At 38.2% G+C, this 13,546-nt stretch overlaps 1 protein-coding gene and 1 long non-coding RNA gene across 2 annotated transcripts; one reads left to right on the top strand and one right to left on the bottom strand.

Moving 5' to 3' along the window:
- Positions 1-1,372: 1,372 nt before the first annotated feature.
- LOC122290720 lies at positions 1,373-5,888 on the bottom strand. Its single transcript, XR_006236548.1, has 2 exons — positions 2,848-5,888; positions 1,373-2,060 (listed from the first exon to the last, which is right to left on the bottom strand). It is a non-coding gene; the product is annotated as an uncharacterized LOC122290720 (long non-coding RNA).
- A 3,932-nt stretch (positions 5,889-9,820) lies between these two features.
- Positions 9,821-12,070, top strand: LOC122290719 (aluminum-activated malate transporter 2-like). The gene is made up of 6 exons (XM_043098329.1): positions 9,821-10,206; positions 10,323-10,463; positions 10,579-10,851; positions 10,939-11,048; positions 11,139-11,282; positions 11,414-12,070. Exons 1-6 carry the CDS (start codon positions 9,927-9,929, stop codon positions 11,861-11,863), a joined length of 1,398 nt encoding a protein of 465 aa, XP_042954263.1. The 5' UTR covers positions 9,821-9,926; the 3' UTR covers positions 11,864-12,070.
- Positions 12,071-13,546: the final 1,476 nt, after the last annotated feature.

The raw sequence follows: 13,546 nt of genomic DNA on the forward strand, positions 1-13,546 counted from the left end.
CATGATGTAATCATTCTGATTGTCAGAGTATTACTAGCTATTCCCAATGTAATCATTTTGATTGTTTGAGTATCTCCGATAGAATATGTTGGTCAAAATCATCTTGATTGTTCACTATTCCTGACAAAATGAAATCCTTTTTAATTATCAGAACTTAGATCAAGTTCATGTTAAGTTAAGTTTCAGTTTAAGTTCACGTTCATGTTATGTTCAAGTTCACGCTTTTGTTATGTTTCAAATTCATGTTCAGTTCCAGTTCAAGTTCAGTTATATCACGTTTATGCTCAACTTTAGTTTGTTGAATAAGATTTCAAAATCATGTATTTCACATTCATGTTATGTACAAGTTCACGTTAATATTATGTTTAAATTCACGTTAATGTCAAGTCTCAAGTTCATGTTCATGCTCTGTAACGTCAAGTCAAATCTCAGTTTCAAGCCCATGTTATGTTAAGTTTCAAGTTTAGTTCATATTTCAGTTCAAGTTATGTCAGCTCATGTCAAGTTATGTTATGCTTATTATTTCATGCCATGTTATGTCAAGTTATGTTATTTTTATTATTGATTTTGATTGTGCATTCATGTCTTTACTACCATGCATGCATCATTAACCTGTGTAAAAGTGTGCTCTTAACTTACTGAGATTTGTAATCAAATCTCACCGTGGTAGTCCCAACTACCATTCCCTTTGAATGGTAGGCGATGTGTCAGGACCAAAGTAGAGAGTGGACACTGGTAGACTAAAGGAGGTTGACTAGATGCCATAGATGCGATGTGGAGCTTATAGCCTCTATAGTTAGGTTTTTGGATAGTATTATGGCATTGTTAGTTGAGTTACGCAAGTTACTTGATGAACTAGTCTAATAGTGGATTTTGGTAATATAATTATAGAGCTCGGTCTCCGTTGTTTGGAGATTACAATTTTTCGAGACTCATATTGTAATCGTGGATGTTTATTTTATTGCATGAATTATGTTTTAACTATTTGAGATATTATAAGTATAGAGCATAATATTGCTCCAAAAAAAATTATCCGCTGCGAATATTGTATAATGCTAGATGTATGTTAGAAACATTTCATCTTATATATCATGAACAGGGACAAATAATCTTGTGTTGCATGTTCCGAAGTTTCAAATGTACATCCAATCCCAAGCGAAAAGTTGGAGGTGTCACAAGTATGAAGCTCACCCCAAGCTACTCTTGATTGAGGGGTGAAGTTTCTTGCTGACGAAACTTGAGGTATTCTCAGTACCCAAACGCAGCCTAAGGCTAGGTTTGGATACAAAATTGATTTCATCTCATCTCATCAATTATTACAACTTTCTAAAATTTACACACAAAATATAATAAATAATTCAACTTTTTCAAATCTCAAAAAAATAATAATATTAAAAAATAATATTCTAACAATATTTTATCTAACATTCAATTTTCATTTCATCTTATCTCAACTCACTATCCAAACCTCCTCTAAAAATAAAGGAGATACTAGTTTATATGGTTCGGCACTAAGACCTATGTCCATGAGGCCTGGGTGCAAGTCTACTGGAAATCAAGTTTGTTACAACCTCTCCATCCCATCCTCACTTAGTTCTCTACAATTGCTCCAATGGGATTCTCTCTGGTCTTCACATTCTCTGAAGCTCTTTGGTCTTGGCAACATGGAAAATGCATTAACAGTTTGGTTAGATGATCCTCTTCTCTCATAGGATGGTTCAAGGTGGTGATGTACTTGGAAGCCCATTCTCTTTCTAGCCTATCTCAAGGGGATTGAAGAGAAGATCATTACGGTAAGTTCTATTCTCTATACCCAATTTTAAAATTTCCACATCCTCTATAGTGTTCTCTCCAGGTCTCTGTAGCATTTCCTTGCTTGTGTAGCTGAAGTTCAACTCCTTGTTGATAAACCGAGTTCTCTCGCCACCTTCTATCCAGAACAATTCACCACCTCTACTGCATCAAGTGCTGCGCCAAACTTCAAGCAACTCCCAAAATGGAAATGGAAAAATTGATCTCTCAAACTGAAGCTCTCTCATGGCAAGAATTAAAGCTGTCACCTGCACCAGAAAAAGCAAAAATCATCTCAGAAAACATCCTCGTGGGAAGGCTAGTAGCGGACAGACCTTTAAATAAATCAGCATTTCAATCTAGCATTAAAGCAACTTGGTCATTCATACAAAAGTTCCTCATTGAAGAACTGGAAGCAAACATGTTTTTATTTACTTTCCAATCTCCTCATGACAAGAACCAGGTGTACAACCAAGGACCATGGAACTTCAAAGGCCATTTACTTATTTTGAAACGCCACTGGATCTCACACTAGCAGAAATAAGCTTGACACATTCCACTTTCAAAGTACAAATTCATGGACTGCCACTTGACTATATGACAGTAGAAAATGCAACTGAGATAGGGGAAGCTTTAGGCAATTTGATTTCGGTGGAAGAAGACTCCATTTTCGAGGTAGCATGGAGGAAATTTATCCGCATAAGAGTAGAACTTGATGTCACCAAGCCATTGAAACAAGGACTCCTACTCCCTAGGGAAGGAAATACGCCAACTTGGATCACTTTAAAGTATGAAAGACTCTAACTTTTGCCATACATGTGGAAGGCTAGGCCACTCTCAGAGTTTTTGCAACTTTCAAGAAACCAACCCCACTAGTCTTTTGTTTGGACCTTGGTTGCGAGCCGAATACTCCAACACTCAACAAACATTCCATCAAACACAGAGTGAGCAAAACTATGACTCCTCCATCCAGATACCTCAACCTTAGATCCAAACCCATACACAAAACTCCCAAGCAACCCAAACCTCCATACCAGAAAACAAAAACTTTCTCACCTTGCCAAGGCAAAAACCACAAAGTTTGGATTTCCAAATCATCACAAGGAATGCTTATACACTTGATGAAACTGGAAACACCATACTTGTGCAAGACTCCCCTCCAGCGCTACAGCAACTCTTCCCATCAATGGAGAATCACTTAAAGATCGGTGAGTCATCCAACAGACTCATTCAGAATGGGTCACCGATTGGGCCAGCTATAGTGAAACTAGGGCATTAACTCAAGTACCAACCACAATAAATTTCTTCACTATGGACAGCAGAACCAGCTTCAACCCACCGAACATAACAGAAGGCTTTAATTTCAACTCATCATCAAATTCAGAAAGATTCAGCATGGAAATGACCCCAATGGAACTAGATGCTCGAACAATCCCATCTACAAACATCCTTTCATCCCGAAGGAACTCCCCATGGAAATCACAGTGGAGACAAGTTTATAATGCAATGCGAGACTTCAGAGCCAACCCAACCAGGTCAAAGCTTCTAACCCATTCGGCACTTCAAGGTCAGAGTTCTCATAACTCTAGTTTATTTAGTCAGGTTACACAAATCCAAAATCCCCCTCCCTCTAACCGAAATCTCATGGGCCCAGAAAAACATCTACTAACCACACAACCCAGCCCATCTTGCCTTAGCCTAAATAAGCCAGCCCAACACCCCACATGACAAATCAATCGGGCCAAGCATGTCATAGCCCCTTCATCCTCATCACCTGCAAACAACTCGACCATACACACCTATGCAACCCCTTCATCCTCTTCATTAGCATATAATCCGACTATAATGGATATATGTGCCTCTCCCCCACCTTTTACCACATCTTACCTAATGCCCATAGTCAGTCATCTGCAATAATCCCTCCAGGAAAAATCCCCACCATACTCTGAGATAGAACCAACCCAACCAGCCCCAAATGAACCTCCCATTATTTCGAAAAATTGTCCCATGAAGAACCCACAGTCCTCCGGTCCAATGGAGGAGATCGTTTCCCTTCCAACAAAGAGGCCAACCGAACCACAAGTGCATGACAAGGCAAAGTCGCCAAAGAAAAAAATTTGCAAAGCAGTAACAACAAAAATGGTGCAATCTGGAAATATCAAGGAAGAAATGGTCATTCAATCAGATGTGTCAATCTTGGCCAAAACTCTAGTGGAAATGCAATCTGGATGAGTAAGAAAACTAAGGAAGCTAAAAGGGAAAATCAGAGACATTCCATACGGCAGGCCATCCCCACCCCCGAGTCAATCCAAAGAAGCAAAAGAGGCTAGCTTTGAAAAGCCTCACCCTGAGAAATGAGGTCCTTAGTGTGGAATTGCAGGTGCCTCGCTCAACCCAACGCAATCAGAAATATAAGGGCCTATATTAGAAAATATAATCTGGATGTAATCTTTTTGTCAGAAACCTTGATCTCGAAAAATCGAACCACTTCTATTGTACATAGTCTAGGTTTCCAGAATTTTGTAAGCTCCCTAGCTGATTGTAAAAAAGGGGGTCTATTTTTAATGTGGTGACCGTGTGTAGGAATGGAACTGATTCATATATATATGAATGCTATCTCTATTTTAGTTTACTCTGATCCTACACACCGTCCATGGTTAAACACTCATGTGTATGCTTCGGCCCAAAGGAGCAACAAAGAAATTTTTTGGACTCATTTGGATTCAATTCAAAGCACTTACCCAAGGCCATGGTTATGTATAGGTGACTTCAATGACCTACTCGACCAATCGGAAAAATATGGTGGCCGACCAGTTTTAAATAATCATAACCAAGGATTGAGATCATTTTTAAACAGCAATGGCCTTATTGACATAGGCTTCTCTAGTCCAAAATTCACCTGGACAAACAACAGACATGGAAGGGCACTAATCAGAGACAGAATAGATCGAGCAATAGCCAATCAACAATAGAGACTACTTTTCCCAGATGCTTCTTTAAGTCATCTTGCAAATTGACATAGGCTTCTCTAGTCCAAAATTCACCTGGACAAACAACAGACATGGAAGGGCACTAATCAGAGACAGAATAGATCGAGCAATAGCCAATCAACAATAGAGACTACTTTTCCCAGATGCTTCTTTAAGTCATCTTGCCTCATTTGCTTCAGATCATCATTCTCTTCTACTGCAAACTAAGGGATCCCAACGCAAACCAACATCCTTCAAATTCGAAAAATTTTGGATTCACGAGCCACTAAGCCACAAGATCATAAGTGAAGCTTGGAGTAAAACTTTCCAAGGCAACCTAGCATATATCCTTTGTACGAAAATCAAATCAACAAAAGACTCACTAAAGCTTTGGAACAAAAAGCACTATGGCCGAATCCAAGAAAATATTCAACAGCTGGAGCAAGATTTATTGCTAACACAAACAATTCCACCGACACTTTTGATCAAGACAGAGAAAAGGAATTACAATCCAAGCTCAACAAGCAAAGGGAGTATGAAGAGATACTATGGCAACAAAAATCAAGAATATTGTGGCTCACCTCAACAGATCTGAACATCAAATTCTCCCATCTCTCAACAAATATAAGACGTCGGAGAAACGCCATCGAATCCATTAAATTGGGCCAAGGTATTTGGTCTATGGACCCCTTTGCTATTGAAAATATTTTCATAGATCATTTCAAAGCAATATACACTTCAACTAATCCGCACATCCCATACCAACTGGACAACCTCTTTGTGAAGCAAATTCCAAATTAAGAAAATGAGAGACTTCTAGTGATTCCAAGTGATGTAGAAATACTTGGAGCAGTAAAGCAAATTCCAAACCATAAGGCTCCAGGCCTAGATGGAATGACAACTCTTTTCTATAAACACTATTGGAGCATAATAAAAAATGAAGTGATTGAAGCGGTGTAGAATTTTCTTCAGGAGTGGCAAGTTGTTGAAACAATTGAACCACACCAACATTTCCTTCATACCAAAAATCCATAGCCCAAACTCTCCAACCCAATACCGGCCAATTAGTCTCACATATGTTTTCTACAAAATCATAACCAAAATACTTTCAAACCAGTTCAAAGCCACACTCCCAAAGATCATCTCCCCTCTACAAGCAGCTTTTGTTCCCGGTCAAAATATAAAAGAAAAAGCAATCATTGCACAAGAACTCTTTCACCATTTAAAGAGACAGTCAGGAAAAAAATGGCTAATGGCGATCAAATTGGATATGGAAAAGGCCTTTGATCAAGTAGAATGGAATTTCCTCTTCGCTATAATGAAAGCTTTGGGATATAGCCACAAATGGATAGACTTGATTAAAGAATGTGTAACCACAACCACTTTCTCTATTCTAATCAATGGATCCCCGAGAGGCTTCTTTAAGGCACAAAGAGGACTTAGGCAAGGTGACCCAATCTTGCCTTTCCTCTTCATTCTAGTAACAAAAACTCTCTCTAGAATACTACTCAAAGAAGAAGCTCAAAGCAAACTAGAAGGGATAAAAATTAGTAGAAATAGCTCATCTATCTCTCATTTGCTTTTTCTAGACGACACCATAATTTTTGCAAGAGCCACAGAAAGCAATGCAAAATCCATCTCTGAAAGTTTGGCAAAATACCAAGAATGGTCGGGTCGAAAAGTAAATCTGGGCAAATCTTCTATCTATATCACAAGGAATACCAACCAAGTGATTAAGCAAGCTATCTCCCAAAGACTGCCATTCAAAAGCTCATAGGCAAAAATGAAATATTTAGGCCTTCCAACCTCCATGGGGATTAATAAAACAGCCACTTTCCAAGAAATGATGACAAAGATTGAGAAAAAATTAGAAGGCTGGAAATCGAAGCTACTCTCACAAGCAAGAAGAACTATGTTAATCAGAACTGTTGCTAGTACAATCCGTTCATATGTCATGACCTCATTCAAATTGTCAAAATCAGTGTGCAAGACCCTAGACACGAAATTCAAAAATTTTTGATGGGGATTCCCGAAAGGAAAAACTCATAACCTAACCCTAAAATCATGGAAGTCAATATGCCAACAAAAAAATGAAGTGGGGTCAGGACTTAGAAGAATGGAAAATCTCAATGCAGCACTAATGGCAAAAACAGGCTGGGAAATATGTGAAAACAGAAATGGGCTATGGCATAACATTCTAAGCACCAAATATCTTAACAGAGAGGACTTCTGGAGTGTAACGCCAAAACGTTTGGACTCAAACCAATGGAAAGGAATACTCCAAACAAGAGAACTCCTCAAAAAATGAAGATGTTTCCAAATCAATGATGGCACCTTAGTCAATATTGGTCAGACCCTTGGATACCAACTATCGAAAACTACAGACCAAAGCTACTCCAAGTTGAAAACAGCTCTATGCCACTTGTCTCTTGCTTAAAAGTCTTTGACTTAATCTTCAGAAATCAAAGATCCTGGGATATACAAAAAATGCAAACTCTCTTTGATCTTGATAGCATCCAACAAATTCAACAAATCCCACTCTCAAGCAATTCACAGCAGACCGGCAAAATAGTATGGGCCCCAAATCATAATGGAAAATGCATAGTCAAATCAGCTTATAAATTGGTAATAAAAGAACAAGCTCAAGAGAATCAAGAGAGCCATACCAGGGATCAATTCAAGCCTTTATGAAATATGAAAATCTATGAGCGTCATAAGCTGCTATTATGGAAAATGATTTGGAACATCCTCCCCACCAAAGGAAGACTTAAAGAAGTAATTCCCTCTCTACCTCAAAATGAATGTTTGCTGTGTAACCAAGTAGAAGAGACTCTTGAGCATCTCTTCACACGATACCTGGTCACTCGTATACTCTGTTGTCAAGGCCCATGGCCACTGCACTTGGAAAATCTCTTGATTAATTCTATATCGGATTGGATAAAAATGATCATACATTCAGATAAGAAGTTGGGGCTACAAGAACCAGAGAAACACCACTTCTAGCTTTATGCGGTAGTCAACATGGATTACATTTGGCGATTGAGAAATGACATCATCCACAATCATGCCTCCTTTGATCTGAACAGGGCAAAAACCCATCTTAGGAAAGTTTATCATAATTATACAAATGATTGGGAAAGGAAACAAAGGACTAATGAGAAACAATGGGAAGCTCCACCTCCACTCTTTCTAAGCATCACTTTTGACACTGCAATTAGAAATGTCTTTTCTGTAATCTCGGCATTATGCATAAATCACAATGGAGACATCATAGACATCAGAACAAAGCAAATCTCATCGTCAAACCCATTGACAGCAAAAGCTTTGGCAGCTCTACTAGCTACCCAAATGGCATCAACACTTCATCATAGAAAAATAATTTTTAAAGGGGATGATCTACAGGTAAACCAAGTAATACAAGATCCAGACTTCTCTTCCTTATGGTGAATATCTTCAATCATTGAAGAAATTCAAAAGCGGTTCCGAATCAATATAAATTGGACCCTAACAAAGATTAATCGATCTCAGAATTGATGTGCACTCTGTTGCACAATGGGCAGCCACCAATCTTGTCTTTGATAGCATATCCCCTAATTTTATTTCTTTCTCTTCCTTTCTTTTTAAACCTCCTTGAACATGTTTATCTATTATTAATAAAGCTGCTTTTTCGAAAAAAAAAAAAAAGTTCTAGTCTCTATAATTTATGAGCTTGTTCAAGGAATTACGTAAACTTAGAACTTTTTGATCCTATAATTCCACTACACATGGTCTGCAGATATGATATTTTGTTGGTCATCCGTACTTAAACCGGAATAAAAAACAGCAATACCATCACGACCAATAACAATAGATAACCCCACCATCCTACAGAAACAACTCCAACCGACCACAAAACTATCATGGGAGACCTTTCCAATGATATTCATATCTCTATAAAGCAAATTAAGAAGGTCAGAAAAAAAATGCATCAGTAAGACCAAAATACACGAACTAAACAAATTTGAACACAAGATACATAATTCAAAATTTTTGCATGTTTCATGGTACAATAGAGGACAGCAATAGAAATGAGTTAAACCACCACAAAGTAAATAATAATATTGCACATGTTGACAGCAAAGACAGTCATGAAAGAATGAAAGAAACTCCACACTGCTAGGCCCACTAAAGCGCCATTTAGATGTTGAGCTGAATTGAATTTTTTATAAATAGTAGTGAGTCGAGATAGTGGAGTGAGCTTTGTGAGGCCCACCTAAGATGAGTTTAGATGTTAAGATGAGTTTAAATGCATTTATGGGAAGTCAAAAAAGATCATGGGTCTTACATGATAAAGAGATGTTGACTAGAAAAAAAGTTAAAAGTCCAATGTGTTAAGAGGTTTTAAGTTGAGTGATGCTTGGTGATTTAAAAGTTATGTATTTAAATATTTGAATAGGTGTAAAACAGAACCTAATTGAAATAAACTAAGTTCATTCAAACATACAAACGAAGCCTAAGACAGAGCTGCGAGGACCACCAGACAAGCCGCAGGAATCAAGACAGAACATTCAGCAAACAAAAATATACACCAGAAAAATAATTTGATAGCAACCTTCCTCATCAACCCTCAAGAAGCCACCAGGTAGTACCATCATAAAGCAAGGTTTTCTTTTCTCCCTTTCAGTTTTTTACAACAAAGCTCAGGAAAAAAACAAAAATTTGTACAAGACAGAGACAAACAAACAAAAGTAGGTACCATTACTTTAGCCAGAAGGGAGACTGCTGTAGCACATTAGTGATAGGTGCTAACAGTCCCACTAGTCAAACTCTTAGGGGTTCAAGGTACTGGAATGTTGGAAAGACAGCAGTACACGAAAACGTGTTCTCCTAAAACAGTAATATATTAGTTTCCATGCAAAAGTGGAAGTTGGCGCAGGAATTTCGCACGCCTCCCACCGCATCATTTTTCACGTCTCCTTTCGTGCGCAATTCTTGCACCAAAACACCTGCATCAATCATTTTTCTTTCAACTATATATACAGTGATGGCTTTGCCTCTCTGATCTAGTTCCATCTCCGCAACTCATCTTCTTCCCAACACAATAAACAGAAGCTGTTTCTTTACTCTGTTGTTCAAAAGACCTCTCCTCGGACCCTCTCTACCAGACGAGTACAACCAGTCGTGTAAATGACTTCTGAAATTCAACAAAATGAATTAGTTCCCGTTAGTGGTTGGGGGAGGTTGAAGGCCTTGCCTGGAAGGTTAGGCACCAAGATAGTCGAAGCTGCGATGAAGATAAAGAAACTAGGACAAGATGATCCGAGAAGGATTATTCATTCCCTGAAAGTTGGACTAGCTATCACGTTGGTCTCGTTGATCTACTACGTTGAATCTCTTTATGAAGGTTTTGGCGGCTCTGCAATGTGGGCAATTTTGACCGTTATTGTGGTCTTGGAATTCTCCGTCGGTTCGTGTTTTTTTTTTTTTTTTTTTTCCTTTTCAGCTAACTTACGACTGCCTATCTGAATTGTTGGAAAGACTGACGGATAATTTTCAATGTTTTTTTGATGTTCCATAATACAGGAGCAACACTTGGAAGAGGTTTAAACAGAGGATTGGCGACATTCATAGCTGGGGCTCTTGGATTCGGTGCCCATTACCTTGCAAGTCGTTCTGGGGACAAAGTTGAGCCCATGCTCCTTGGGCTCTTTGTCTTCCTAATTGGTAAGAAAACAGCAAACACAAACCTCATACTTTCTAACAAGCTAATAGCGTATCAAATTTTAAAACTATTGCTGGAATTATACCTGAATTTGGTGAAATTGGTGATGATTTTCAGCTGGGCTGGTGACATTCATACGGTTTTTCCCTCAAATGAAGGCGAGATATGACTATGGGCTTCTAATATTTATGCTGACATTTTGTTTGGTATCAATATCCGGCTATCGAGATGAAGACCTGTTAGATGTGGCACATAGAAGAGTGTCTACAATCCTAATTGGTAGCTTCACATCAGTATTTGTTTGCATTTGCATTTGCCCTGTTTGGGCTGGTGATGATCTTCACAATCTGGTTGCCTCTAACATCGAAAATCTCGGGAGCTTCTTGCAAGGTAGGTTTATGCCAAATTCGTGACAAGAAATGAAAAACCGTAACCATTTTCCATCTTGTGAATGTAACTGGCAACAGCAAATTGCAGGTTTTGGGATCGAGTACTTCAAAATATCAGGGGAGTTTGGAGAGTCTAAGACAGCAGTCATGCAAAGATATAAGACTGTTCTTAACTCAAAACAAAGCGAAGAAAGCTTGGTGAGTTGGATGAAATTATAAAGCCAGTCCCTTTCTTCCTAAATATAAAAAAACCTTGAAATAAGAAAAGGTTTGTTTATATGCCTACAGGCTAATTTTGCTAGATGGGAACCTGGTCATGGTCAGTTTAGGTTCTCCCATCCATGGAAACAATACCTGAAGATAGGAAGCCTAACTCGCCAATGTGCTTATCGGATTGATGCTCTTAATGGCTATCTAAACTCTGAGATACGGGTACTATACATAATAAGCCATTCTACCCAGTTCCAATTATTTGATTTTTGCAAGAAATCCAATTACCATACGCAAAGAAATAGAATAGGAAACCAAGAAAGCTGACAAACATCATGGAATTTTTCTTACAGACACCACCAGAATTCCTCAGCAAAATTCAAGCGACATGCACGATGATGAGCATGGAATCAGGCAAGGCATTGACGGAGTTAGCATCTGTAATCAAGACAATGACACCACCATCGTCTGCCAAACCCCACATTGCAAAATCAGAAAATGCAGCCAAAGGCCTCAAATCCTTGCTGCAAGCAGGCTTGTGCAAAGATATCGACCTTCTTGAGGTTTTGCCAGCAGCAACCGTGGCATCACTGCTAGTTGATGTGGTTTCTTCCACGGAGAAAATCACGGAGTCGATTAATGAGCTTGCTACTCTTGCACGTTACGAAAGTATCGAGCATATTATTGTGGACGAAAAGGAAGCAGCTGAGTCACTTCACCTACAACCAATCGCGCCATGTTCGAACACCAGTGGAGAACATCATGTTATCACAATCGATCAGCCGTCTAGACATCTACCGTAAAGCATGTCAATATGCGTTGCTAACAATATTCGCTTTAAACGTCACACCCATTACAGTGTGTACGTATTAGCTGATTTTAAGAAAACAATACAGGACTCTTACAGATACTCTTTTGTTTTTTTTCGTCTTCCTTAGTTATTAATTAGTTTTCTTTTTTTTTGGAAAAAAAAAATATATATACTGTTAATTACTTCGGAAATCGAAATATTCTCGTTGTTACTCCCAGTTTTGAAGACATTGTAGTTGCTACTTTCGTAAAGATTGTTTTCGCCATGGGTTGTAATACGACATGCGTTTTGATGTTTGAACGTGATTAAGTTTTTGGCGCTGTATTGGTTTTATCACTTTAAGACATTTTTATTTATTTATATTATTTTGTGGGGAGTTAATACAGCGCCAAAAACTTAAAGTGATAAAAATTATTTATATTATATTATTTATTTATATTATTTATATTTTTATTTATTTATATTTATACAGCGCGGCTGTATTTGGATGTTGAAGTATCTTCAACACTTCTCAACACTTCTCGTTACTATTCATTACTTTATTATTACTTTTCACCTACTTTTTTAACTATTCATTACTTTTCACCTACTTTTTAAATATTGGGCCTCCCACCCTCTTAATTACTATTATGATATTCTATTAATACTGGTAAATGGTCTATAGAATTCTACATTATTTTTTAAGGAGAAGATCTTAGTCTTTATAAAGTTTTAATAAGATTATAATTATATCATCGATTAGTCATTTTAAAGTATAAATTATATAATTTAGACTTTTTATTAGGGCACTGTAACTTGTAACTATTAAACTTTTAACCGAGACTCATTGTTGAATCCTACATTTTTATTCTTTGAAAAAAAATAAATAAAGAATCTTACTTAGACTATAACTGATCTCAGGCCCAATATTTTATTTAATGCCCAATTGAGATAATTGGACGAAATCCATGGACCCAGAAATTTATTTTGGATGACTTCAGGTTTGATAGAACCGAATGAGTCGGTTAAAGCATCGTTAATTTATATCGGCTAGACGGGCCCCTTTTCACCTAATGGGCTGAATAAGTTATCTAAAGACATAAATAATTATTAGACGGGTTGGACTTATATTAGGTTCAAGACCCCGGCCATGAAAATATAGATAAGCCCAATAGTTTAATCAAATCCTTAAAATGGTCCAAGTGACGTGATGCAACCAACCAAGAAGCCCATCAGCCTTGACTCAAGCATAAGAGAATCCTAAACCTAAGAAGATGACACAACCCTTTTGCATGACCCATGATCCGTGAGACCCAAGACTCAGACCCAACTACCTATAAAGATATCAGACTGACACGTTAGACCCTGTGCACACGCCTTCCTCAACCTCTATGGCTGCCACAAGTGTACGTATGTATTGCCACCCATACCCTCAGCCTAAACCAGCAGCAGCTGGATTACCAAAGCAGAGCCGCACCAGGACAGCTCCATCTCCTCCTTGCACGTACACTAACCCCATGAACAAGACCAAACCATAAACCCCTCCAACACAAGACAACACCATCGATGTAGGTCTCCACCAAGCATTGCCTACATCCAAACCCCCACACCATGAGACTCCTATGATCACCAAAGCCATCCTCAAACTACCATGAACCTCTATTTTCACTGCACCGAACGTTTACACCAACAAGTT

The sequence above is a fragment of the Carya illinoinensis genome, chromosome 13 (assembly GCF_018687715.1).
Source record: "Carya illinoinensis cultivar Pawnee chromosome 13, C.illinoinensisPawnee_v1, whole genome shotgun sequence".
Lineage (NCBI taxonomy): Eukaryota > Viridiplantae > Streptophyta > Magnoliopsida > Fagales > Juglandaceae > Carya > Carya illinoinensis.